Here is a 24493-nt window from a genome sequence, read left to right on the forward strand (position 1 = left end):
GCTGTTGAGTCCTTGAATATAGACCAGTCCACTGACTCAAAGCAGTCATATAGAAACTCATCTATTTCCTCAGACCAGCACCGTATGACTTTCAATACTGGATCCTCCCGCTTCAGTTTGTTTGTACACAGAGAGAAGGAGCACAGTCTGATGGTCTAATTTACCAAAGCGCAGGTGGGGGAATGGATCGGTAGGCATCTTTAATGGTTGCGTAGTAGTGGTTGAGAGTGTTTAGGGTTCCTGGTGGGACAGGAGACATGCTGATAATATATTGATAGCACACACTTGTAGTTGGCCTGGTTGAAGTCCCCAACTATGATGAACAGGGCCTCAGGTTATCCCGTTTCAAGGCTGTTGATCACAGAGTATAGTTCATTGAGTGTAGGCTTCATGTCTGCCGGGGTGGGATGTAGACTGCTGTCATGATAGCCAAAGTGGATTCCCGTTAGCAGGTAGTATGGGCAGCATTTTACTGTTAGATATTCCAAATCTGGTGAGCAGGAACTCACCAGGATCACCACGTCCAAGTGCCACGAGGAGTTGATTAGTAAGCAGATCCCTCGACCCCTTATTTTGCCCAAGGACGCCGTATGGTCTAGCTGGTAAATTGAGAAGCCCTCGGCTTGTATGGCGCAGTCAGATGAAGCAGGGGTGAGCCACGTCTCTGTAAGGCAGAGCACACAGCAGTCCCTGAGTTCCCTTTGATAGGTAAGTCTAGCTTTAAATTCATTCACTTTACTTTCAATGGCCTGGACGTTTGCTGGAGAGGGGGGACTTGAAACCGCATTGTTTCAGTCTCGCCTGCAGACCAGCTCTCCTGGCACATTTCCTGGTTGAGTGGCTGCGTCTGATCGGGCCCAAGAGTTCTGGTGCAGAGTTGGCTCTTCCAGAAGGTATGTGGAAGCACCCAGCGGGGCCTCGGCGTTGAGACTCGGCCTTGTGTGCTCTGGAGGATTGGGCCTTCGATCACGTACATTGGTTGATGGTGCTCTTTGCAGTTCTCTTGCTTGTGCGGTAAAGATTGTACCCATGCTATGGGTAATGATATCACATGACACAACTAAACTGTTAACCAATGCAAAGTTTGGGTTGTCTTGTTAGTCCTGACAAAAATAATACACCTTGAGTATACAATACAAGATGGTGTGGCAGTCTATTATCATTACCTCTTGAGACTGAATTTGATGAATCTACTGTACTGGTTTTGCATAATTGAGCTGCAAGTCTTGAGTTGCATTTTATGCAACAAGGGTGGTGAGTATGACATTGTTGCAAATGACATCAATCATGTAAGCTTAGATTTTCAGTACATGAGAGCGGCATCATTGGGTGGCCAGGTCCAGGTGCATAACAGAACCGTGGTGAGCCCCTCAGCTTGCGTCAGGTCACGCCATGCTGGCTCTTTATAAATTGGAGTCCGGGGCGATTGGTGGACTGGGGAGGGGTGTGAGATGACGGGCTGGAAGCGCCAGGTAGGGGAGGGGAACAGGGGTGGAGTTGGGAGACAGTGGCAGGTATAAAGTCTAAAGGAATAAAGTCCTAGCCACATGAATGATAGAAGAATAGGGGGCTATGTGGGAGGGAAGGGTTAGATAGAACTTAGCAGGATAAAATGTCAGCACAACATTGTGGGACGAAGGGCCTGTACTGTGCTGTAGTGTTCTTAATAAAATACCAGCGCTCAGCACTTTATTTAGAGTCCATTTATCCAACCCATACCTGACCTGACAATAGACGCGAATACTGGTTCAGGTATCAAAAAACTTAAGCCCTCTGGCTTAGGTTCAGTTTAGTCATAGTCAGGACAGGTTTTACTTTTATATCCAGCCTGATCTCTGGTTTGTAATAATCGTCTTTTTCAAAAATGAACGGTGAATTCAAAACACAATTAAGATTTGAGCAAAATTGAGGAACCCCTGTGTTTTAGAAAGGTTGAACCCTGAATTGTCTCTGCTCTCTTGGGCATAAAAGGTTCTACGTTATTGTTTCCAACAATAAGGCATTTATTCCTGGTCAACTGGTCAGAATTTATCCTGTATACCAGAATAGGTTACCTGGTAATTATTCCCATTGTCTTGTAAAATTTAGCTGGTATGCTTACTATGCCACACAGTGACTATAATTCAAAAGAACTTTAATGGCTGTGAAGCCCTTTGGAATATTTCTAAAGGGATGTGACGTAAATGCAAATCTTTTTCTCTGTGTATGGCTCTCCTCTACTCACTTCTGTTCTCCTCTCTCCCCCATTCACTGATTTGTCTTTGCTCTGCTCACCCCTGCTGGTTATTTAATCCCCTGGGTCTCTCCCCACCCGCTGCCACCACCCCCCCCCCCCCCCCCCACCACTTGATCAATTCATCTCACCAATTTTTTTTTAACATTCACCAGTCAAGCAGTAAGCAGAAGGGTAAAGGTTGAAATTACAAAAAAGGCCCTTCAGGATGGGTAGGTGGCTAGGTGTGTGCACTGTCACAACGTCAAGAGTGGGTTTGCACTTTGGTGGGGTGTGTGGTTATCTGTAGCTACAGAAAGACATGCCAACCACCACTCTCTCAGTGACTCTGAGAGCTTGATTTGATTCATGGTGTAGCTGTGAAAGTACACAGCAGAGGGCAATAGTAAGATGCCAAACTGGTAATTCATGTGTACAGAAAGATTTGGATTACTTTGCTGTGTAATGAGTCACACCACTTGCATCCTATGACATGTTTGAGGTTTTTTGTGATAACTTAAAAGAAATTTCTGAAACTATTAACCTGACTAAATGTAGTCATTGCAGATGTAATTTCTCAGTCTCCTGTTTTTGCTGTCAAATTATTCAGTCTCAGGCTAGCTCCCAGGAGAAAATGAATTGTTTGTGATTAGCTCAAAATCTACTGGTGCAAAGTAGGCCATAAATATTTTGTTATAAATTAATATATATAGTAAATACAATCTGGACATCCTTTTTTACTTCTGTTGTTATGCCACTCATATATCCTCCTCAATGCAGCTGTGAAGCATTTGGGAGACTATTATATAGCCCAGTCCTCAGTGCCCAGTGTCAGCAAGACCCTAAACAGTGGTCCTTCCCCACAGAGCCATTGTGGTGGCTGCACTGAGCGTCCCTCAGCACATATTCCTGCACCCTGGAATGTGTCAGTCAGCAGCATTTGCTTGCGGATATCTCTTTGCAATGGAAGACGAACAAGTTTTGGGCAGACCAAAGTGCATCTTTCACTGAGCTGATGATTGTCTCGATGTGTGCCCTGGGAACACAGCAGCTGTTATTGCAGCTGCTTGGGACAAACTTTGACGAGAACCACAGCATCCTTTACCTGACCACCTTGGCAAACATACAGACCAAGAGAAGGTGGGCAAGCACTTGAACAACACCACAATCATCTCAAGGGCAGCATGCAGTGGAAATGAGACTCCTGCTGTGCAGTAAGGATCTGTCTGACAGAGAAGACCCCTCTCAATGCTGGCATAGATTAAAGGATTAAACAATGTACTTTTTCTTACTCTGTGCTACGTGTAAAAAAAGAGAAAACCTGAATTCAATTGTGCTTTCTGAAAGATGGCCATTTCTGTGACGATGGCCTCTCGCTCAATTTGGAGCATTTGGCAACAGTTTGAATTGTTGGGTTGGACTTTGTTACATGGCCTTTCTGCAGGTGTGTAATTTTGTCTTAAAATACTTTGTCAAAACACTACAGATGCTGGAATTCTGAAACAGAACAGAAAATGCTTGAAATGCTTTTATCAGGTATTTTCTAGAACATAGAACGTTACAGCACAATATAGGCCCTTCGGCCCACGATGTTGTGCCGACATTTTATCCTGCTCTAAGATCTATCTAACCCTTCCCTCCCACATTGCCCTCCATTTTTCTATCGTTCATGTAGCTATCTAAGAATCTCTTAGATGTCCCTAATGTATCTGCCTCCACCACCTCTGCCGGCAGTACGTTCCATACACCCATCATTCCCTGTGTAAACAAAACCTTACCTCTGACATTCACCCCCTATACCCTCCACCAATCACTTTAAAATTATGCCCCCTCGTGTTGACACTTTCACCCTGGGAAAAAGTTTCTGACTGTCCACTCCATCTATGCCTCTTATCATCTTGTACACCTCTGTCAAGTCACCTCTCATCCCCCTTTGCTCCAAAGAGAACAGCCCTAGCTCACTCAACCTATCCTCATAAGACGTGCTCTCCAATCCAGATAGCATCCTGGTAAATCTCCTCTGCACCCTCTCTAAAGCTTCCACATCCTTCCTATAATGAGGCAACCAGAACTGGAATACTCCAAGTATGGTCTAACCAGAATTTTACAGAGCTGCAACATTACCTGGCAGCTCTTGAACTCAATACCCAACTAATGAAGGCCAACACACCATACGCCACCTTAACCCTATCAACCTATGTGGCAACCTTGAGGGATCTATGGACGTGGACCCCAAGATCCCTCTGTTCCTCCACGCTGCTAAGAGTCCTGCCATTAACTTTGTATTCTGCCTTCAAATTCGATCTCCCGAAATGTATCACTTCACACTTTTCCGGGTTGAACTCCATTTGCCACTTCTCAGCCCAGCTCTGCATCCTATCAATGTCCTATTGTAACCTACAGCAACCTTCTACACTATCTACAATACCACCAACCTTCATGTCATCTGCAAACTTACTAAACCACCCTTCCACATCCTCATCCAAGTCATTTATAAAAATCTCAAAGAGCAGGGGTCCCAGAACAGATTCCTGTGGAACACCACTGGTCACCGACATCCAGGCAGAATACGCTCCATCTACCACCACCCTCTGTCTTCTGTGGCTGAACCAATTCTGAATCCACACAGCAATCAAAGCCATACTGACTGTCCTTAATCAGCCTATGCTTCTCCAAATGCCCATAAATCCTGTCTCTAAGAATCTTCTTCAGTAATTTGCCCACCACTGAAGTAAGACTCACTAGCCTGTAATTCCCAAGGTTATCCCTACTTCCTTTCTTGAACAAAGGGACAACATTTGCCACCCTCCAATCATCTGGCACTACTCCTGTGGCCAGTGAGGACCAAAGATCATCACCAAAGGTGCAGCAATCTCTTCCCTTGCTTCCTGTAATAACCTTGGATATATCCCATCCAGCCCCGGTGACTTATCCTAATGTTTTTCAAAAGTTCCAGCACATCCTCTTTCCTCACGTCGACATGCCCTAGCATATCAGCCTGTTGTATGCCATCCTCACAAACGTCACGGTCTCTCTCACTGGTGAATACTGAAGCAAAGTATTCATTAAGGACCTCCCCTACCTCTTCCAACTCCAGGCACTTTTCCTCTTTTATTCCTAATCGGTCCTACCCTCACTCTAGTCATCCTCCTATTCTTCACATACGTGTAGAATGCCTTGGGGTTTTCCTTAATCCTACTGGCCAAGGCCTTCTCATGCCCCCTTCTAGCTCTCCTAAGTCCATTCTTAAGCTCCCTCCTGGCTACCTTGTAACTCTCCAGAGCCCTATTTGGTCCTTGCTTTCTAAACCTTAGGTAAGCATCTTTCTTCCTCTTAACAAGATATTCTACGTCTCTTGTCAATCATGGTTCCTTCACTCTACCACCCTTACCCTGCCCCAATGGGACAAACCTATCCAGAACCCCATGCAAGTACTCCCGAAACAACCTCCACATTTCCGTTGTGCACTTCCCCAAGAACATCTGTTCCCAATTTACGTTCCCAAGTTCCTGCCTAATAGCATCATAATTCCCCCTCCCCCCAATTAAATACTTTCCCATATCGTCTGCTCCTATCCCTCTCCAAGGTAAAGGTCAAGGAATTATGGTCACTGTCTCCAAAATGCTCTCCCACTGAGAGATCTGAAACCTGATCAGGCTCATTGCCTAGTACCAGGTCCAGTATGGCCTCTCCTCTAGTCGTCCTGTCCACATACTGTGTCAGGAATCCTTCCTGGACACATCTAACAAACTCTGCCCCATCTATCCCCTTTACAGTAAGGAGGTGCCAATCAATATTAGGGAAGTTGAAATCACCCATGACAACAACCCTGTTATTTTTGCACCTCTCTGAAATCTGCCTCCCAATCTGCTCCTCAGTATATCTGCTGCTATTGGGGGGTCTGTAGAATACTTCCAATAGGGTGATCGCTCCCTCCCTGTTTCTGAGTTCCACCTACACTAAACCAGTAGACAATATCTCCAGGACATCCTCCCTTTTCTACAGCTGTGGTACTGTCCCTGATCAGCAAAGCCATTCCCCCACCTCTCTTACCTCCAACACTGTCCATTTTGAAACATCTAAACCCCGGGATATCCAGCAGCCATTCCTGCCCTTGTGACAGCCAAGTAAGTCTCTGTAATAGCCACAACGCCATAGTTCAATGTACTTACCCATGCTCTAAGTTCATCACCCTTGTTCCTGATACTTCTCGCATTAAAGTAGACACACTTCAGCCCATCCAACTGACTGTAATTTTGCCCTTTCAACTGCCTACACTTCCTCATAGTCTTTCTACACGCTGAAATTCACAAGCACACACAGAGAGCGGAGAGAGAGCTAGAATTGACATTTTGTGTTAGCATTTCTAGAAATTTAGAAGTCAGATTAGTTTTTAGTTGAGAAAAAGGGGGATGAGAGGAGAGAACAAATGGAAAATTTGTGATGGAAAGGCCCACCATAAATTCAAAAGAATGCTTATATCAATAAATTATGGAAATAGACAATGTCCTCTATTGAGATTTCACCAGGTACATTTCAGGGTCGTAACTATTAGTCTGGAAGCTTGTGACTTCATTGGCATCAGTGAGATTTTGAGTCTATTACAAAGGAATCCATCACTACTGAATAATGAATGAATACTCTGTGCTGCTTGACTGGTTTCTAGAACAGCTTGCCCCGATCCTGTTTTACCAAAGGAATGAGTGACTTTTCTGGCCTTTTCTCTGTACCCTCAGGCAAGGACTTGTTATTTTCCCTGTCCTTTTGCATTCCATCACACTGGCTCACCTCAAATAACAGGAAGAAATAATCTTATTGCTCTACATGTGAGAAAAATGCAAGCCCAGATAGCTTGGGGATTGATCCTGCAATGCATGTGTCTGCAACCATTAGCAGAGGAAGGTTCCTTTAATTATAGCCATGGGATAACACCTTTACCACTAACTAAGCTCTGGGAAATCAATAGCAATGGTATTTTGCTAAATTTGGGCCATGAGGTTACACATTCATCATTTATTTTACCAACAGCTAAGGGTATCAACTCGGTTTTAAGATGTGGAAGAGCATGCTGCAGCAGCACGTTGTGTACCTAAATGTGACAAATCGATGTGTGAAGCGACAAAGCATGACTACATGCATGCTATTCAGTGGAAACAGCATGCTTTAACCAACTAAATAATCTGTACAATGACCAGATCAGATCAAAACTCTGCATGTCTGCCCCATCCAGATGTGAATGGTGTGCAATTAAAGTAGCTAATGGGGGCGGAGGAGGCTCTGTGATCTTTCTTGATGGTGGAGATCAATGTATGAGTGGAAAATACTGGGAAGACTTTACACCAATCCAGAAATGTCAAAAGGATGTGATGGTGGGGAACTCCTCTGGACATCCCCACCATTATAGAAGCTATTCTTCACATTCACATGATATTCATAGAGTCATACAGCATGGAAACAGGCCCTTCGGCCCAACCTGTCCATGCTGACTGTGTTGCCCAGCAAGCTAGTCCCATCTGCCCACACTTGGTCCATAGCCCTCTAAACCTCTCCTATCCATGTACTTATCTAGATGGCTTTTAAATGTTGCTAGTGTGCCGGCCTCAACCACTATTTCTGGCAGCTCTTTCCAAATATGCACCACCCTTTGTGTGAAGAAGCTGCCCCGATGTCCCTTTTAAATCTCCCACCTCTGATCTTAAACGTATGCCCTCTTGTTTTTAACATCCCCTCCCTGGGAAAAAGACATGTGCTTTCACCCTGCCTATGCCCCTCATGATCTTGTATACCTCTAGCAGATCACCCCTGAATCTCCTACTTCCAGGGAATAAAGTCCTAGTCTATGCAACCTCTCCTTGTAACTCAGGCCCCCACGTGCAGGCAACAACCTGGTAAATCTTTTCTGCACTCTTTCTAGTTTAATATTTTTTCTTATAACAGGGCAACCAAAACTATGCATAATACTCCAAGTGCAGCCTCACCAATGACTTGTATAACTGCAACATAACTTCCCAAATCCTACAGTCAGTGCCCTGACTAATAAAGACCAGCATGCCAAACACCTTCTTCACCACCCTATTTACCTGTGACACCGCTTTGAATGAACTATGCACTTGCACTCCTAGGTGCCTCTGTTCCATAACACTACCGAGAGCCCTACCACTAAGTCCTATCCTGGTTTGATCTCACATTTATCTCGATTGAAAGCCATTTGCCAATCCTTAGCCCACATACCCAGATGATTGAGATCCCCCTGTAATTTTTCATCTACACTACCAGCAACACTACCTATTTTAGTATCATCTGCAAACTTACTAACCATGCTTTGTACATTCACATCCAAATTGTTTATATAAATTACTAATAACAAAGGTCCCAGCACCGACCCTGTGACACTCCACTAGACGTAGCCTCCGGTCTGAGAAACAGCCCCCGACCTCAACATGATATTCATTTCACGTGATAATTGTAAATTGGTTTATTATTGTCACATGTATATAGTGAAAAGCTTTTGTTTGCATACTATCAAGACATGCAAGTACATCTAGGTAGTACAAAAGGAAAATAAAACCATGCAAAATGTAGAACCATAGAACAATACGGCACAATACAGGCCCTTCGGCCCCCCCATGTTGTGCTGCCCTTCAAATATAGTGTTACAGTTACAGAGAAAGTGCAGTGGAGGTAGACGGATAAAGTGCAACGGCCATGACAAGGTAGATTGAGGGACCAAGAGTTCATCTTTATCATATAAGAGGTCTGTTCAAGAGTCTTGTAATAGCAGGGTAGAAGCTGTCCTTGAGCCTGGTGGTACATGTTCTCAAACTTTTGTATCTTCTGCCTGATGGGAGGGGGGAGGAGAGAGAATGACTGGGATCAGTGGGGCCCTTGATTACATTGGCTTTCCTGAATCTTCGGGAAGTGTCACTGGAAGGGAGGTAGGTTTTTGTGATAGACTGGACTGTATTCAGAACCTTCTGCAATTTCTTGTGGTCTTGGGCAGAGCAGATGCCATACTAAGCTGTGATGCATCTGGATAGGATGATTTTTGTGGTGCATCTGTTTAAAAAAAAATCGGTGAGGGTCAACGGGGACATTTGGAATTTCCTTAGCTTTCTGAGGAAGTAGAGGCATTTGTGTGCAACAAGAAACATTTGTGTGCTCTGGATATACCAACATCTGGGAGCCCCTATAACATCCCAGCTGTAATGCTGAAGGAATGTGCTGCAGAGCTAGCTGAAATTTTAGTTAATCTTTCCAGTAGAGCTAAAACACTTGTCTCAATCCGATCATGTGGAAGAACCTTCACTACCTGAACAAAAGTAGTTCAAGAAGGTGGCTCAGTGCCGCCACCTCTAGCAGTTTGAAATGCCCAGTAAATCTGGGCCTACCAGTGATGTACACATCCTGTCTATGAGTTTTAAACAAAATATTATTGTTATGTTTATATATTGGCAAATCACTAACTGGGGCCAGTATCTCTAAGGGATAGCTACCCAGCAGTTATGTAGAGTGTGCATAAAAACAAATTACATGGGTGGTAAGGAAGCCAGTCAGCTGGCTCTGACTTAAGGTTCAGTAGTTGATCAGGGATACTTCATAATTTGTACTACTTGAAAGTTCAGTTAGTTGAAAATTATATGACATTCCCTCCTAGTAAAATAACTTTAGTGCTTCATATTTGGCTTGGTGTCACTAGAATGTTTCCATTCACTTTTGGAAAGATTGGTGAGAGCATTTAAAGGCCAAGGTGAAAGATGCAACATCCAGTTGTCATAGGGGGTCCCATGGTTACAGATTATACACTTGTGTATGAGGAAGTAGTGAAGCATTTTGAAAAACCTCATTTTGTTGCTGTTGTCACAATTGTGTTTTGGGCCTACCTACCTTAGATGTTCTTGAGTACAGGGGTGCCATATACTCAGGTGACCTACAGGCATGGCATGCTTGAGTTGGCAGAACAGTCATGGGTCAGCAGCGTGAACAGTAGTGGACTGAGCACGCATCCCTGGGGGGCTCCAGTGCTCAGCCTGGTGATATTTCCAATGCGAACTGACTGTGGCCTTTCAGAGAGGAAGTCCAGAATCCAGTTGCAGGTGGAGGTGCTAAGGCCCAGTAGGCGTATCTTCCTTATGAGGTTCTGTGGGGTGATAGTGTTAAAGGCAGAGCTGAAGTCTATAAAGAGCATCCTAACATCCTCACCTTTTGATCTAGGTGAGACAAGGCCAGGTGGAGGGCAAAGGACACTGCATCTTCGGTTGACCGATTGGGGCGGTATGCAAGCTGAAGGGGTCTAATAAGGGAGGGAGAATGGATTTGATGTGTTGCAAAACTAACCTCTCAAAGCACTTCGTGATGATTGGTGTCAGTGCCACAGGGCGGTATTCATTTAAACAGGTTACTGGTGTCTTTTTAGGCACTGGAACGATGGTGGTAGATTTGAAAGATATGGGGACAACTGCTTGGCTCAAAGAGATGTTAAAGATGTCGGTGAATACATCTGCCAGCTGATCTGCGCAGTCCCTGAGCACACAGCCAGGTATGTTATCAGGTCCCGCTGATTATCGAGGGCCAACCCTGGATAATGTCTTCCTCACACTAGCTGAGGACAGACAAAGTACCTGGTCATTGAGCAGTGGAGGTGTCTTGCTCGCAGGTTCGTTGTTAAGTGCATCAAACTGAGCATAAAAGTCATTCAGCACATCTGGGAGTGGGGGCTTGTAGTCCGTGTTAGCCTGGTCCTCACTGTCCTGAGGGCTGCCACATCACCTGACCTGAAGGCAACATCTCAGGTTTTCAACAGTTCATGTACCTCTGCTGTCAGCCATGGCTTCTGGTTGGGTGCGTGTGGTGATGGTTTTGATGACAGTGACCTCGTCAATATACTTGTTGATGTAGCCAGTCACCACAGCTGCATACTTCTCCAAATTGATGGTATGGTCATAGGTGGCTGCTTCTCGAAACATACTCCAGTCTGTGTTTTCAAAGCAGTCCTGTAAGGCTGACATTGCACTCACAGGCCACATTCTTATCTGCTTCCGAAACAGTTTGTAGCGTCTGAGGAGTGGTTTGTATGTCGGCATCAGCATAACAGAGACATGGTCTGAGTAGCCAAGGTGGGGGCGGGGGACAGCTCTGTATGCATTCTTGATATTTGTGAATACCAAATCCAATGTATTCTCTCCCCGGGTTGCAAAGTTAACATGTTGGAAAAATTTTGGAAGCACTGATTTCCCCAGCAATGATGAAACAGCCATCGGGGTGAGCCGTTTGAAGTTTGCTTATCGCTCCGTAAAGTTCACACAGTGCTTCCCTGGCATTCACCTGGGGGGATGTGCACAGCCACAATAACAATGGCTGTGAACTCCCTCGGCAGATAGTATGGCCATTAGATTGACGTTCTAAATATACCTAGGATGTCCAGTTGTTACTGACCAATTTGAAGCTTCAGCCCTCCAACCAGTAGCTATAGTTGATGTGTGTTTGAGAGAACTGGTTTGCAACCACAATAATTTGTCAAATTTCTGTCACAGAGGCATGGCGCTATATAGTATAGAAACAGGCCCTTCAACCCAACTAGTCCATGCTGACCAAGATGCCTATCTAAGCTAGTCCCATTTACCCGCATTTGGCCCACATCCTTCTAAACCTTTCCTATTCATGTACCTGTCTAAATCTCTTCCAGATGTTTTTATTGTACCTGCCTCAACCACTTCTGGCAGCTTGTTCCATATACGCACCACCCTCTGCGTGAAGATGATGTTCCTTAGGTCCCTTTTAAAATCTTTCCCCTCTCACCTTAAACCAATGCCCTCTAGTTTTTGATTCCCTTTCCCTGGGAAAAAGACAGTGTGCATTCACCCTATCCCTTTCATGATTTCATGCACCTCTGTAAAGTCACTCCTTCATCTCCTACTCTCTGAATAAAGTCCTAGCCTACCCAACATGTCCTGGGCTCCCTTCAACTATGGCTCTCCATTGTGATCATGGAATTATTTCTTTTAGAGCTGTGGGTTTATATTCCTTGGATATTATTTCCTCCTCAACTAATATCACTAAAAATGGTCACTTTTCTTATTGTTGGGACTTTGCTGAGCACAAATTGGCTGCCCTTGTCCCCTTTTCGTAAACAGTTGAACTTTTAGAATTCTATACTCCAGAAGGCTGTGAAGGATGAGTGATTGATAACAGAGATTCATTGATTTCTGGGTGTTAGCGGTATCGAGGGGTATGGGGATAGGATGGGAAAATGGTGTTGAGATAGAAAATTAGCCAAGTTCTTGTTGAATGGTAAAGCTCGCTTAGGAGGCCAAATGGCCTCCTCCTGCTCCTATTAATATTTTTTCTATTTTGCTCTTCAGTAGTTCATAAAAGGCAAGTCTTTACTTTCTTCATTGCTTTGTTTTCCTCCTGTAGTTCATTTGAACCCAGCCATTGAGCCTCTCTCTTGGATGTTGGGTACCTGGATTTCTGACCCGTCTGGGGAAGGTTGCTACCCAACTATCAAACCTTTCAAGTACATGGAGGAAGTCCAAATCACGCACGTTGGTCAGCCCATGCTGAATATCTCGTAAGTCAGGACATCTTTTTGCACGGTCTAAATGTAATTTTCAGTAATATAACCAATGATATGGCTTCACTGGTCAGCTCTGTCCAGTAGCTATTCACTAGCAGGGATTTGGTTTTCCCATTCTATTACTAAAATTTCATTTCGAAGATAAGTGGGTAGTGCCGATGATATTTTGCAGTAGAAAATGGGAAAGGTTTATGAATAACCATAGATTAGAATATAACATCAGAATTACAAGCAGGAGTAGGCCATTGCCTCTTCAAGTTTGTGCTACCATTGATCAAGATCATGACTGATCTAGCTCAGTGCCATTTTGCTGCCATATTCCTATATTCTTTGAATCCATCACTATCCAGCAATCATGATCTGGTGAGCCAAGATCATTTCTCACCATCAGACTGATCTCATCCTTTAGTAATAACACTAACCCAGCTCTTTTACATTTCTGCTTGTCCTTTCTAAACGTCAAGTACCCTTCAACATTCAGCTCTCAGCTTTGGTCAACCTGTAGCCTGTAGGTTCTTCACAGTTCGTTGAAAGTTGCCTCACAGGTGGAAAGAGCAGTTAAGAAGGCCAATGGGATGTTGGCTTTCATAAGTCGCGGGATTGAGTTTAAGAGCCGCGAGGTTATGATGCAGCTTTACAAAACTCTAGTTAGGCCACACTTAGAGTACTGTGTTCAGTTCTGGTCGCCTCATTATAGGAAGGATGTGGAGGCGTTGGAGAGGGTGCAGAGGAGATTTACCAGGATGCTGCCTGGATTGGAGAGTATTGAATATGAGGAGAGGCTTAAGGTGCTAGGGCTTTATTCACTGGAAAGGAGGAGGATGAGAGGAGACATGATAGAGGTATATAAAATATTGAGAGGAATAGATAGAGTAGACAGTCAGCGCCTCCTTCCCAGGGCACCAATGCTCAAGACGAGAGGTCATGGCTTTAAGGTTATGGGTGGGAGGTTCAGGGGAGATGCCAGAGGGAGGTTTTTCACCCAAAGAGTGGTTGGTGCATGGAATGCACTGCCTGGGGTGGTGGTGGAGGCAGATACATTGAACAGGTCCAAGAGCTTGTTGGATAGGCTTATGGAGGAACGTGAGATAGAGGGATATGCGGGAGGAAGGGGTTAGGTAGTGTGAGGGTGGTCTGATGGACGGCACGACACGGTGGGCCAAAGGGCCTGTTTTGTGCTGTATGGTTCTATGGCAGTTGGATCCTATCCAGTTACTTCAGTTTGTGCAGGTAATTCATCAAGTTTCTTGTGAACATTGCATGCATTTAGATATAGCACCTTTAATTTTGTCCCTTTAACAGTTTCTGTACTTTAACCTCTTGCTGCTTGCCATTATCTTGCCTGTTACTTTTCTCACTTCCACATCCTGTTTTGTTTCTCTCCTTCCTGAATTCCTTCTACGTTTCCCATCCCTCTTGCTAGCTTAAATGCTTTCCAATTGCAATCCTTCCTGCAAGGAAACTAGTTCTGATCCTACTGAAGTGTAATCTGCCCAATTTGCACAGGTTTCACTTGTCCCAAAAACAGTCCCAATTCCTCCCAATCTTAAACCCTCCCTCCCGAAGTATTCATTTTCTATTTCTGTACCACTCAGCAGGTGGTACCACGGCATAGAAGTCCTTTTCAAACTAGCTCCTGAAAACCTGCTTGCAAGATCTCATCCCTTGCGCCATCTATGTTGTTGGTACCAATACAAACAACAGGTTCCGGTTGTTCCCACTCCCCTTTCAGGATGCTCTGCAGCTGTCCAGCGACGTCCTACGACCCTGGAGTCACGTGCATGGCCACAGAAATGGCTGTCTTTCCCCCTACCTATTGAAACCCCAATCAGTTTTGCTGTCTCGCTCTTCTGTGCAGCTGAGCAAGGCTGTTCCGTGCCAGGGGTTATTAGATTTCCTGAGCATGGTGAACAAAGTAAGAGTGGAGATGTCGTCCCGAAATCAATTTTCCCTTTCCGTCTGCTGTAAATAACACAGTGCCACGAGGTCAATTCGAGCAAATACCTTTATTAGCAGTGCACTGCTAGGAGCATTCTCTTCAGCACTCACTAAGAGTCGCTTCCCGAGTTCTCCCCGAACAAAGGGCAGACAGACATTTATACAGGAATTGTCACGCACATCCCATGCAAACGGCGCCGCGAGTTTCGGTCGAGCTATAGAGATCCCGAGACAGCTATCACACCTTTTGTCTTAGTATAATTGAGTTATAATCAAGGCTTTCAAAGGCAGGTATCACCCTTCATTGTTCAGACCAAGTCTTCACCTCGATGTTAATTACACTCAGTATCACCACTGTCTGACATAGCGGAATGGTTCGTTACCCGAAACAAAGTTCCAACCTAACTAGTGGGTCAGCAGCTTGCTAGTCCTTGCTAAAGAAATATAAATGCATATATATATATTTTATTTGCCAGTTATAGGTATGGTTGCAATTCTTAACCCCTTCACTTCCTCAGAGAGGGCTTAAGCTCCAAAGGAACCTGTCTAATTCTGTAATTAATTGGATACACAATGCAAGATGTTTCCTGTATTTGCTACATTCTTTCGTTCCACACAGACAGATAAATTTGCCTCTATTTATTTGAGATGCAATGCTGTTCTAAGCTGTAACTCTCAGGGGAAACTCTCACACATATTTAAAATGTGGAATTTGCAACCACTTGGATTGACTGAAGGAGAAATGAACAAAAGGGTATGTTAATAGGATTTTATGAAGTAGGGTGGAAGGGGGTACTTCTGGAGGCTGTGGAATAAATTTGAAGAATAAACATTTCTTTACATAAATGATTGTAAATTTGGTGTACTAGCAAGGGATTACAGCATTCAGCTGCCTAATGCCATTACTTGTGTGTATGTGAGGAATTGAGGTTTTGAAATGGAGTAGCAACGATTGGGCTAGGACACAACATATTACAGTAAAATTCCAATAATCCAGCACCCTTTGGACTTCGGTAATGCCGAACTGGCAGATTTTCTGGACTATTGGATGTTTCTTCCATTGATACCCAAACACACTTTTATTTCACTTTTTTTTTTGTTTGCAAGTTACACAACAGAATAATAAATTGTCTAGTGAACCCACTGAGTTTAAAGGAAGTGGGAAATAAAGGGCTCTCCTGACCCTGGCTGTAGCCTTGTTCCAATCTTTCACTTCATAGTGAACTCAAACTATGGGCAATTGTTGGGTTACAACTAAAACCTTTTCAAGGATAAATGGGGAATGTCCTTTTCACAATTTGTATTAATGAGTTAGATGAGTAAAGATTGAAACATATCCAGTTTAGCTGATTAGGCAGAACTAGGTGGGAAAGTGAATTGTGAAGTGGGTGTGAAATCTCTCCAAAGGGATATGTAAGGATTAAATGAATGAGCAAGATAATGACAAAAGGAGTGCAATGTGGGAAAATATGACTATGGGATGCATAGATAAACAACTTTTAAACAGTGAGAAATGAGTAAATGTTGATGTACAAATAGACCATGGTCTGCTGGTTTATGATTCACAGAAAGTAAACATGCAGGTACAGCAAGCAATTAGTATGTTGGGCTTTATTTCATGTGGGTTGGAGCACGAAAGTTATAACAATTTGATGAGATTGTATGGGGCTTTGGTGTAGACTGCATTTGGAGCACTGTATGTACCGAGACAGAGAGAGATACTTGGCCTAGTGTAGATTCATTAGATTGATTCCTTGGGGAAAGTCCTGTCCCATGTAGAGAGAGAGTAAACTTGGAGCTCAGAAGAATTGAGATGGGCGGTGAGCTCATTGAGTGATATACCATTCTGAGAGGGATTGAGGGATGCCAAAAGGCTGCTACCTTTAGCCGGAAAATCTAGAACCATAGGGCATATTCTCAGGATAAGGAGTTGGCCATTTAGGAGTGAGGTGAGGAAACATTTCTTTACATAAATGATTGTAAATCTTTGGAAGCTTCTTTCTCAGAGGCTGTGGATCTTCAAATATTGAGTGTATTCAGGAATGAGATTGATAGGTTTTTGGATGAGGGAACTGGAGGATATGGTGATCTGGTGGTAAAGTGGACGAGACACAGCATCAGCCACAACCGTGCAGAATGACAGGGTAGACGTGGACTGCATAGCCTATTCCTATTTCTTATTTTGTACATTCTTAAAGTGCATGAAACTTTGCATCTTCTCTTATCCACTTAGCTGAGCATTATAAAAGGAGAGCACAGAAAGAAAGTAATGAAATCACAAAGTTATATCCTTTTTTAAAGAAAAATTGATAACCAAACTATTCAATTTGAAATGGGAATCAAGTGTGTGCTTGTCTCCAATAAGTCACCTGGCTTGAGTGTGGAGGTCATGGTTAATATGAATTCTTTTTAAATCTGAATGGCCCTGCTTGGGAAATGTCTGAGAAGTTCCATTTTAGTTTGAGAAGCTACACTTTTATTAGTAACAATTTTTAGTCTTTTGAACATTTTCAAACTAAGTTTCCTCATTTATTTCACAGATTTAATGGTTTCAATCCTGAAACCAGGAAGCCAATGCATAGGGAGTGTGGCTTTATCAGAATCAAGCCTGGCACCAACAAAGTGGCATTCATCAGCGCCCAAAACACAGGTAGAGTACCACCTGCACTGAATGCTGTAAGTATGATCTGCACTTGAGAATGAAACTCCACCTTCTAATATAATTTAGCTGCTGTGAAGGACACATTTACATTTTATCTTTGTTGTGTAATTACTGTTTCATACTTTTAAATAAGCCAGGTGCCTGATGTGTGTGGAAATATATTGATATATACAAATTAAACTGCAAAAGACAATTATACTTCAGTACCAATTTCCTCCTCAGAAGGATACTATGGTAAGTTAGTAGGCATGTTTGGTACACAGACAGAATTCAGTACCACATTGAAATGGATTTAGAACAGTAAAGTAATTAATAGGCAGATTCCAACCAATTATGAACCATTGTTGAAAACTCTTCATCGGTATTAACCTGCATGGGCCTCTGCTTCTTTTCCAAAGGGACAGCTGAGGGATGTCCTTGATAGGGTAAGACTGGGGTGACCATAGGGATAAGTTGTAAATGAGGTTATCCGGTCAATGAGTGAATGGGAGCTGTTAGAGAGTGAGAACATGGACAAAAGAATGTAGGAGTTGCGAAATGCAGAGGGGGAAGGCATGCCCACAGGTCAGGCTGGGAATGTCCTCCACTTGCAGAGTTAAAGAAAGAAAGGGGAAAAAAAAACACAAGCAAGCTGGGTCAATATCACAGGTGGATGACTGATAAAGAGAAATCAAGTTACCTGAAGTTTGTAGAATTCAATATCGAGTCCAGAAGGCTGCAATGTGCCCAGATGTTTACCAGATAACCTTGTTTACAGCTTATCCCCATGGTCACCCTGATTTTACCCTGATAAAGACATGCCACCCCCCTTCCTGCACCTTATGAGTTTTCTCTCCTTCCCAATTTGACCTGAAACATTTAATTCTATTTCTCTTCTTACAGATGTGGCCTGACCTAATGTGTATTTCCAGCATTTTCTTTTTATTGGTGAATTAGTCTTCAGAATTATTGGGATAGAAATGCATCCTTGGTCCTAAATATGCACATTAATGCAGTGGTTGCACATTGTACTTTGTTTCTGAAATTCAGTTGTATTGACAAATTATCATTGTTCACTAAAAAAGGTGGTTTGGCACTATCTGTGAAAGAAGAACTGACCTGCAGTTTCAAGTTCAAAACCCTTCTTCATAACTTCAGTCTTGGACCTGAAACATTAACTCCGTATCTGTTTCAACAGATGCTGCTTGACCTGCTGAGTGTTTCTGTTTTCATTTCAGATTTCCAACATCTTCAGTCTTTTGATAAGCACTTAGTGCAAACTTCTGAGATTGAATTTCTGCTCATTTTTTCTCCATATCATGGATCATGGCTGCTATTTTCAGTTTCTTGCAATGTCTTGTGTTTGCTGAAAGAGAACATGTTTTCATTAAAGCCCTTAATTTCTGCCACTTTTTCCCACCTTTTATACTTCCTCACCTGCTGGCACTAAAACTCACAGCTGGACTCATCCCAGAGTTGTCACAGTAGTACAATTTGAGATTAAAGAAACCCCAAAAATGTTACCATCGGGATTGTCGAACTCTAATGGGATGCTCAGTGAAGAACACATCATACCCAAAGCTCCTATCAGTTGAGAACATTTCCCAATGGTCTAGTTTGTTCAGGTTAAGCTACTAACCAATTTTATCATTAATGATTTACAAAAGTAATATGACTGTAGATAAAAATGAAGACAAAATTAGAATTAATCCTCAGTGAGTTAATGCAGAGTCCTGATGCAGGGTCGTGACCCAAAATGTCAACTATCCCTTTGCCTCCACAGATGACCCGCTGAGTTCCTCCAGCAATTTGGATTTTTTGCTCCAGATTACAGCATCTGTAGTTTCTTGTGTCTCTAATCTATTTTTACCATGGCTGCTTTTGTTTTTTGTGGTTTTTAGGAAAGGTACTGTTTCTTTGAACACTAAGTTGCATTCAAACAGCAAATTAAGTAAATGATGATTTAATCTGCTTTCAGTGGTGTGTGTTGCAGTATAATTGTTGGTAGCTGAAATCACAAGCGCCTGTCTGTGTTACAAAGAGAGTCATCAGTTCATTGTCAGAACCAGAAGATGACACCCCTGGTACTGTGGCACTTCTTCAGTACTGCAGTGAAGTGTCAGTTATCTATCATGCATGACTTGGTTTGGGGCTTAGAAAGCTATATAATTTAAGCCCCATCTAGGACAGAAGCTAGTTTACGAAGACATCACTTGGACCTAGCTAATGATGTTATTTCTAATGCTATCTCAGGCTATATTAAATGAGCTTTCCTTTATTTTAGAAAAAAACTATAGCTTTCTTTTACGTTTTATAAAATACAGAATTTTAATAAGTAGGATTTAAACAGTGAAGTGCAGATTAAAGTATTCTCTTCCCCTGTTTTCTGGCCATTACATTAGAATCTCATGAGCAGCATGTGACCAAATTTCTCTTGTGCTTTTCCAAGGTCAGCTGCATCTCTTAAGAATAATTGTATTAATACTTGGTTTATGTCCAAATTTTCTGGCAACACGTTCAGTAATAGAATTTTCCACTGCAAAAACCACTGTTAATCCAGCTCTTGATCCATGGCACTGAATCACCAAAAGCTAGAGTAGTAGCTTTCAACAGGCACAAAGGTACAGACACGACAGCTGTCATCCATTGGCAGTGAGTTCTGTTTGTTTTGGATTCAAACATTGATTCCTCTGGAACTAAATCAAATTGCAAATTAATTTCTGTAAATGACTTTGCACTCTGTGATATTCTTGCTGATCGTAAACTCCAGGCAGTTTCTTGGTGCTTGTCAGCTCTGCTCTACGTATAACTTCCATTTATAAAAGTGAAGTAATACCTATAGAAACGGAATATGCTAAGTCGGACTGAATAGGCTCCTTTACATATATGTACTGTACATATTTTTTGTCTGGCATGGTTATCAGGAATGTCTTTGAAAGTAGATGTGATCTAAACAGAGACGTTTTTGTTATATAGATTTGGCATTAACTTGCTTTTTCCTCTATCTTTAAATGTCAACGTGTAACAAGTTGAAAGCCTGAATAACCTCTGGACATTTTCCATGAGAAATTGTTTTTGAACAAAATATAAAAATGCAGTCAGCCAGCCTGAATCGAATTTGTCTTTTGAAGAAATGGTTTATATTTTGCATGGATGTACCCTATTATCTCATGCCAAACCAAGGGAATGTTCTCATCATCTGCTATCACAAAGTCCTTTTGAACTTCCTGCATTTCATATAATCTCATTGTTAACTTCTTAACCCATTAAAAGCCAAATGGTATTTGATCTTTCATTAGCTTTTGTAACCTTTCATACCACTTGCTTTTAATCTGGTTTATCCTTACAAATGTTTTGGTTTGTGCCCATAATTTTTCTCCTGTTGATTTCAGCACATTTGTCTTTTTGTGAATTCCAGCCTAGACACGAGGCAAATGAAATTTCTGTGACAGATGTATTATTTACGTGGGTTTGGAGCAATCTCTGTTCTGCTCCTCCTGAATTCTCTGTTCACCACTGTGTGACTCTAAGTTGGAGAATGGAGATGACTGATATTATGCATTTAGTTGGAGCAGCTCCTCTGAGACTGGTATTCAGGACTATTGTTAGTGGAATACTTTAGCTTTAGAATACTTTAGCTTTCCCGCTCCTTATCATTTTGGAACTCTCTGTAACCAGCAAGGTGTTGTGAATTTCATTACAAGTAGGCACCATGCTTGCACCACAACCCAAGCATGGTGATCAGACCACAACAGAAGGTCATTGTTCCAGCAACAATTTGGATCATTTGCATTCATCAGTTTAACCAAAAAAAATGTTTACCCTTGTTTCAAGGGATGCTTTCATAATGCATAATGTTTTTACTCTACATTTTCCTTAGAGTTGTAGAGCATAGAAACAGGCCCTTCTGCCCACCATATCCATGCCAACCTTTTTGCCCATCTACACTAATCCATTTGCCTACATTAGGACCAAATCCTTCTATGCTTTACTTCTTCAAGTGCCTGTCCAGATGCTTCTTAAATGTAGATTTGAATTCCATTCCACTACCTTGGGCAGCATGTTCCAGATATCAACTATTCTCTTTCCCCTGAAGTCCTCTTTAAAGCTTTCTCTTGTGTTACTGTAGCTGCTGTTATTTGAGCTGGAATTCTTTGCTCTGATCCTTTTCACAGACGTTGCCTGCCTTGGCCCAGTTCCGTCTTTTTCCTCTGGTGTAGTACATGGAACTGTTTGATGTGAATGCTCCATGATATGCTGACTGCAAGGATTCCTGTTTGTCCTTAGTCAAGCATTGAATGTTGAGTTTCATTTATGTAAGCCTTTCAAGACTTTAGGATGTCTGAAAGTGCTTTGCAGTTAATGAAGTAGTTTATAATGAGTAGTCCCATTGTTAAGTAGGAAAACAGAATCCAGTTCAAATCAACCAGAGTTCCTTACTATTAAATTTTGCTAATCACTAGAGTGCATTGTTTTTAATTCCAGGTACCTTTTTTTCATTTACAGGTTGCCTCTTTAACAGTATCATCTGAAACTCTGGCTCCAGTTTTCACCACTTTATCTCACCACCACTCTTGCGATCCTTTCACTGTCTCTAAATTGTCAGACTTTTAACTGACTTCAGCACTGAATAAGCAGTAATTTCCTCCAAGTACTAGGAAGCCATTATCTTCAGTCTCTGTCACAAACTCCTTTTCCACTGATTCCATCCACTTGCTTGTCAGCTGTTGGAAGTTGAAATGAATTTTTCCCAGTCTCAGTTTCATCTCCTACCTCTGCTGTCACAAGACCACTTATTTCACTTCCCTTAACATTGTCTGACTTTCTTTCCATTCCCAACCTCTGCCTCACCATATCAGTTGTAGAATCCCTCATCTGTGACCTCTGGACTTGATTATTCCATTCCAGGCTGACCTCTGTTTTTTTTCTCTGTAAGCTAGAGGTCCGAAATGCCTGTGTCATAATTTGCACCTCCTGATGAATGCTGATCTATTCTGGCTCCTGGTTTGTGTGCCTCAATTTTAAATTTCATGGTCTTATACTACTGAGGAGGTTATGGAGTAGGGAGGTATCTCCCCTTCAAGCTCTAGCCACCTGAAGGTTTTAATGACTCAACTATTGGTGACTTTGCTGTCAGCTGACAAGGCTCTAAACTCTCCCAGAACTACTTTGCCTCTCTACCTCTGGTTTATTCCTTCAAGGTCTTGCTTAAAACCAACCAACGTGACTTAGTGTTAATTTTTTCTGTTTCTGTTGCTGTTTCTGTGAAATGTTTTGGGACACTTTTGCTGCATTAAAGGTACTGTATAAATGGAAATGTTGTTAATACACACCCTTGGGTATGTATTAACAACACTTCAGAAGCTTTTCTGTGGAGGTTGTTTTTAAACTAATGTTTTTTTCTGATGCAAGGTATTGTGGAGATTGAAGAAGGAGAGGTGAAGGATCAGGAGCTGACATTGTCTTCGCATTCTGTGGCTCGAATGTCCTTTGCAAAGGAGCCACACGTTCAGCAAGTAAGAATGGGCTCCAAAGGTCTGGAGTTTTTGCTTCTATTGCAACAAGAGATCCTATTAAGCAGTACTGTATCTTACTTTTTTTAAATTGTGTTGAGACTATATGGTTAATAGGCTGTCCTCTCTCTGGGTTTCCTATTGGAAACCTCTTCCACCCCTAGCGTTGAAGGAATGCTCTGTTGTAAAGGTTCTGTGTGAAATTAGTTCCATGAGTGTCCAGATCCATGAGATGAAACCCCAGCAAGCTGCCTACCTGTCTTGATAAGTATTAGGAAAAGAATGTGCCAAAGGTTCAGCATGAGAAATCACTGAAGATGTTTCAGGCATAATGATGATGTGAGTGCTAACTTATGAGCGAAGTGTTTTCCAATATGAGGACTGCCTAGTAACTTTGTTCAGTTAGCAATGGTATCACATTAATAGTGAGATGAGCCTTCCTCTCCTCCCTTTGAACTGGGGCACCCAATATTGTTACTAAGGAAAGTAGTTTATGTACTCTGGTTAATATAGCCTATATCTTCTTGCTGGCAAACATACTTACTCTTTTACTTGTTTAGAGTAAATTGATCTGTTTCAAAGGTGGTTTCGACTTGCATTTAAGGTAAATACTGTAATGGGGAGTCGATCTTCTAAAGGTCAGGATTCTCATAATGAAAAGGAGCAATGCATTGTACTCGCACTCAGTGACTTGTGAAGCCATACGTTGGGTCATGTTTATCCCACAACTAATATTACTTAAAGCAAAGTTGTGTATTTACATACCTTGTTGCCCATTTGTGGAACCAGCTCCTGGTAAAGTGCCTGTAATGTTTCTTCCAAGTTACAATAGAGGTTGCACCTTATTGGCTGGGAAATGTCTTGAGTTTGAGAAAGCAGTTGTTTCCTTCAAAATATTGACACATTGTGTGGCATCACCTGGTTAATGTGTGTAATTCTTTCTGTTCAACATCTGCTAAAGTATGACCTAGTTGATTTTTCCAATGGCTTTGAACACTTTTCAAGAAGTTATCTCCTTGCTTGTCCCACCACTAATTTTTTTTTTTGTCCACTCACTTTCTGTTTGTATCCTCTTGTCGCCATAGTTTTAACGCAATTCCTTTGATCTCCTAATTTTTTTTGTCTTCGCTATTTTCCCATTGTGAGCATTCTTTGTGAAACCTGCTTCTTGGTCTGTCTGCTTTCTTTCTTTCCCCCATGGTATTGTATTTGACCCTAAGAAGACCCTCTGACTGCATATCTCACTGTTCACAAAGTTCACCTATTTTATCCCATGACATCAGCTGACGGCTGCTTCAACTTCAGATACCTACTGCTGAAACATTGCTCTAAGCTCTTGTTCTCCTAGATTTGGCTATTCCAATATAATACAAGTTGAACAACTTCATCTTCCATTTAAGTTAGGTTGTCACTTATTGTACAGGAATATAATTAAAAGAGCAGCATTTGGGTCTCGATGACAAAATGAACTCAAAGGCATGAGGTGAGAAAGGAGAGAAAGTAGGCAGGCAGACTTCTTTGTCACTAACATGAAGGCTGAGTTCATGTTGGAGGTTCGGGTGTCAAAGGCAAGAGAGAGACATTTAAGAAAATGTTGATGGGGGAGAAAGAAAGCC

The 24493-nt window shown here is 42.4% G+C and overlaps 1 protein-coding gene across 3 annotated transcripts in view; it reads left to right on the forward strand.

Moving 5' to 3' along the window:
- The window catches only part of thap4 (THAP domain containing 4), a 100946-nt gene that overhangs the window by 17017 nt on the left and 59436 nt on the right, over positions 1-24493 (forward strand). For all 3 annotated transcript variants that reach the window (XM_052017280.1, XM_052017279.1, XM_052017281.1), the window contains 3 exons: positions 12626-12779; positions 17264-17373; positions 22777-22880. In XM_052017280.1, coding sequence (XP_051873240.1) covers positions 12626-12779; positions 17264-17373; positions 22777-22880 — 368 coding nt within the window. The remainder of the gene's footprint in view (positions 1-12625; positions 12780-17263; positions 17374-22776; positions 22881-24493) is intronic.

Source organism: Pristis pectinata, chromosome 6 (genome assembly GCF_009764475.1).
Source record: "Pristis pectinata isolate sPriPec2 chromosome 6, sPriPec2.1.pri, whole genome shotgun sequence".
Taxonomy (NCBI): domain Eukaryota; kingdom Metazoa; phylum Chordata; class Chondrichthyes; order Rhinopristiformes; family Pristidae; genus Pristis; species Pristis pectinata.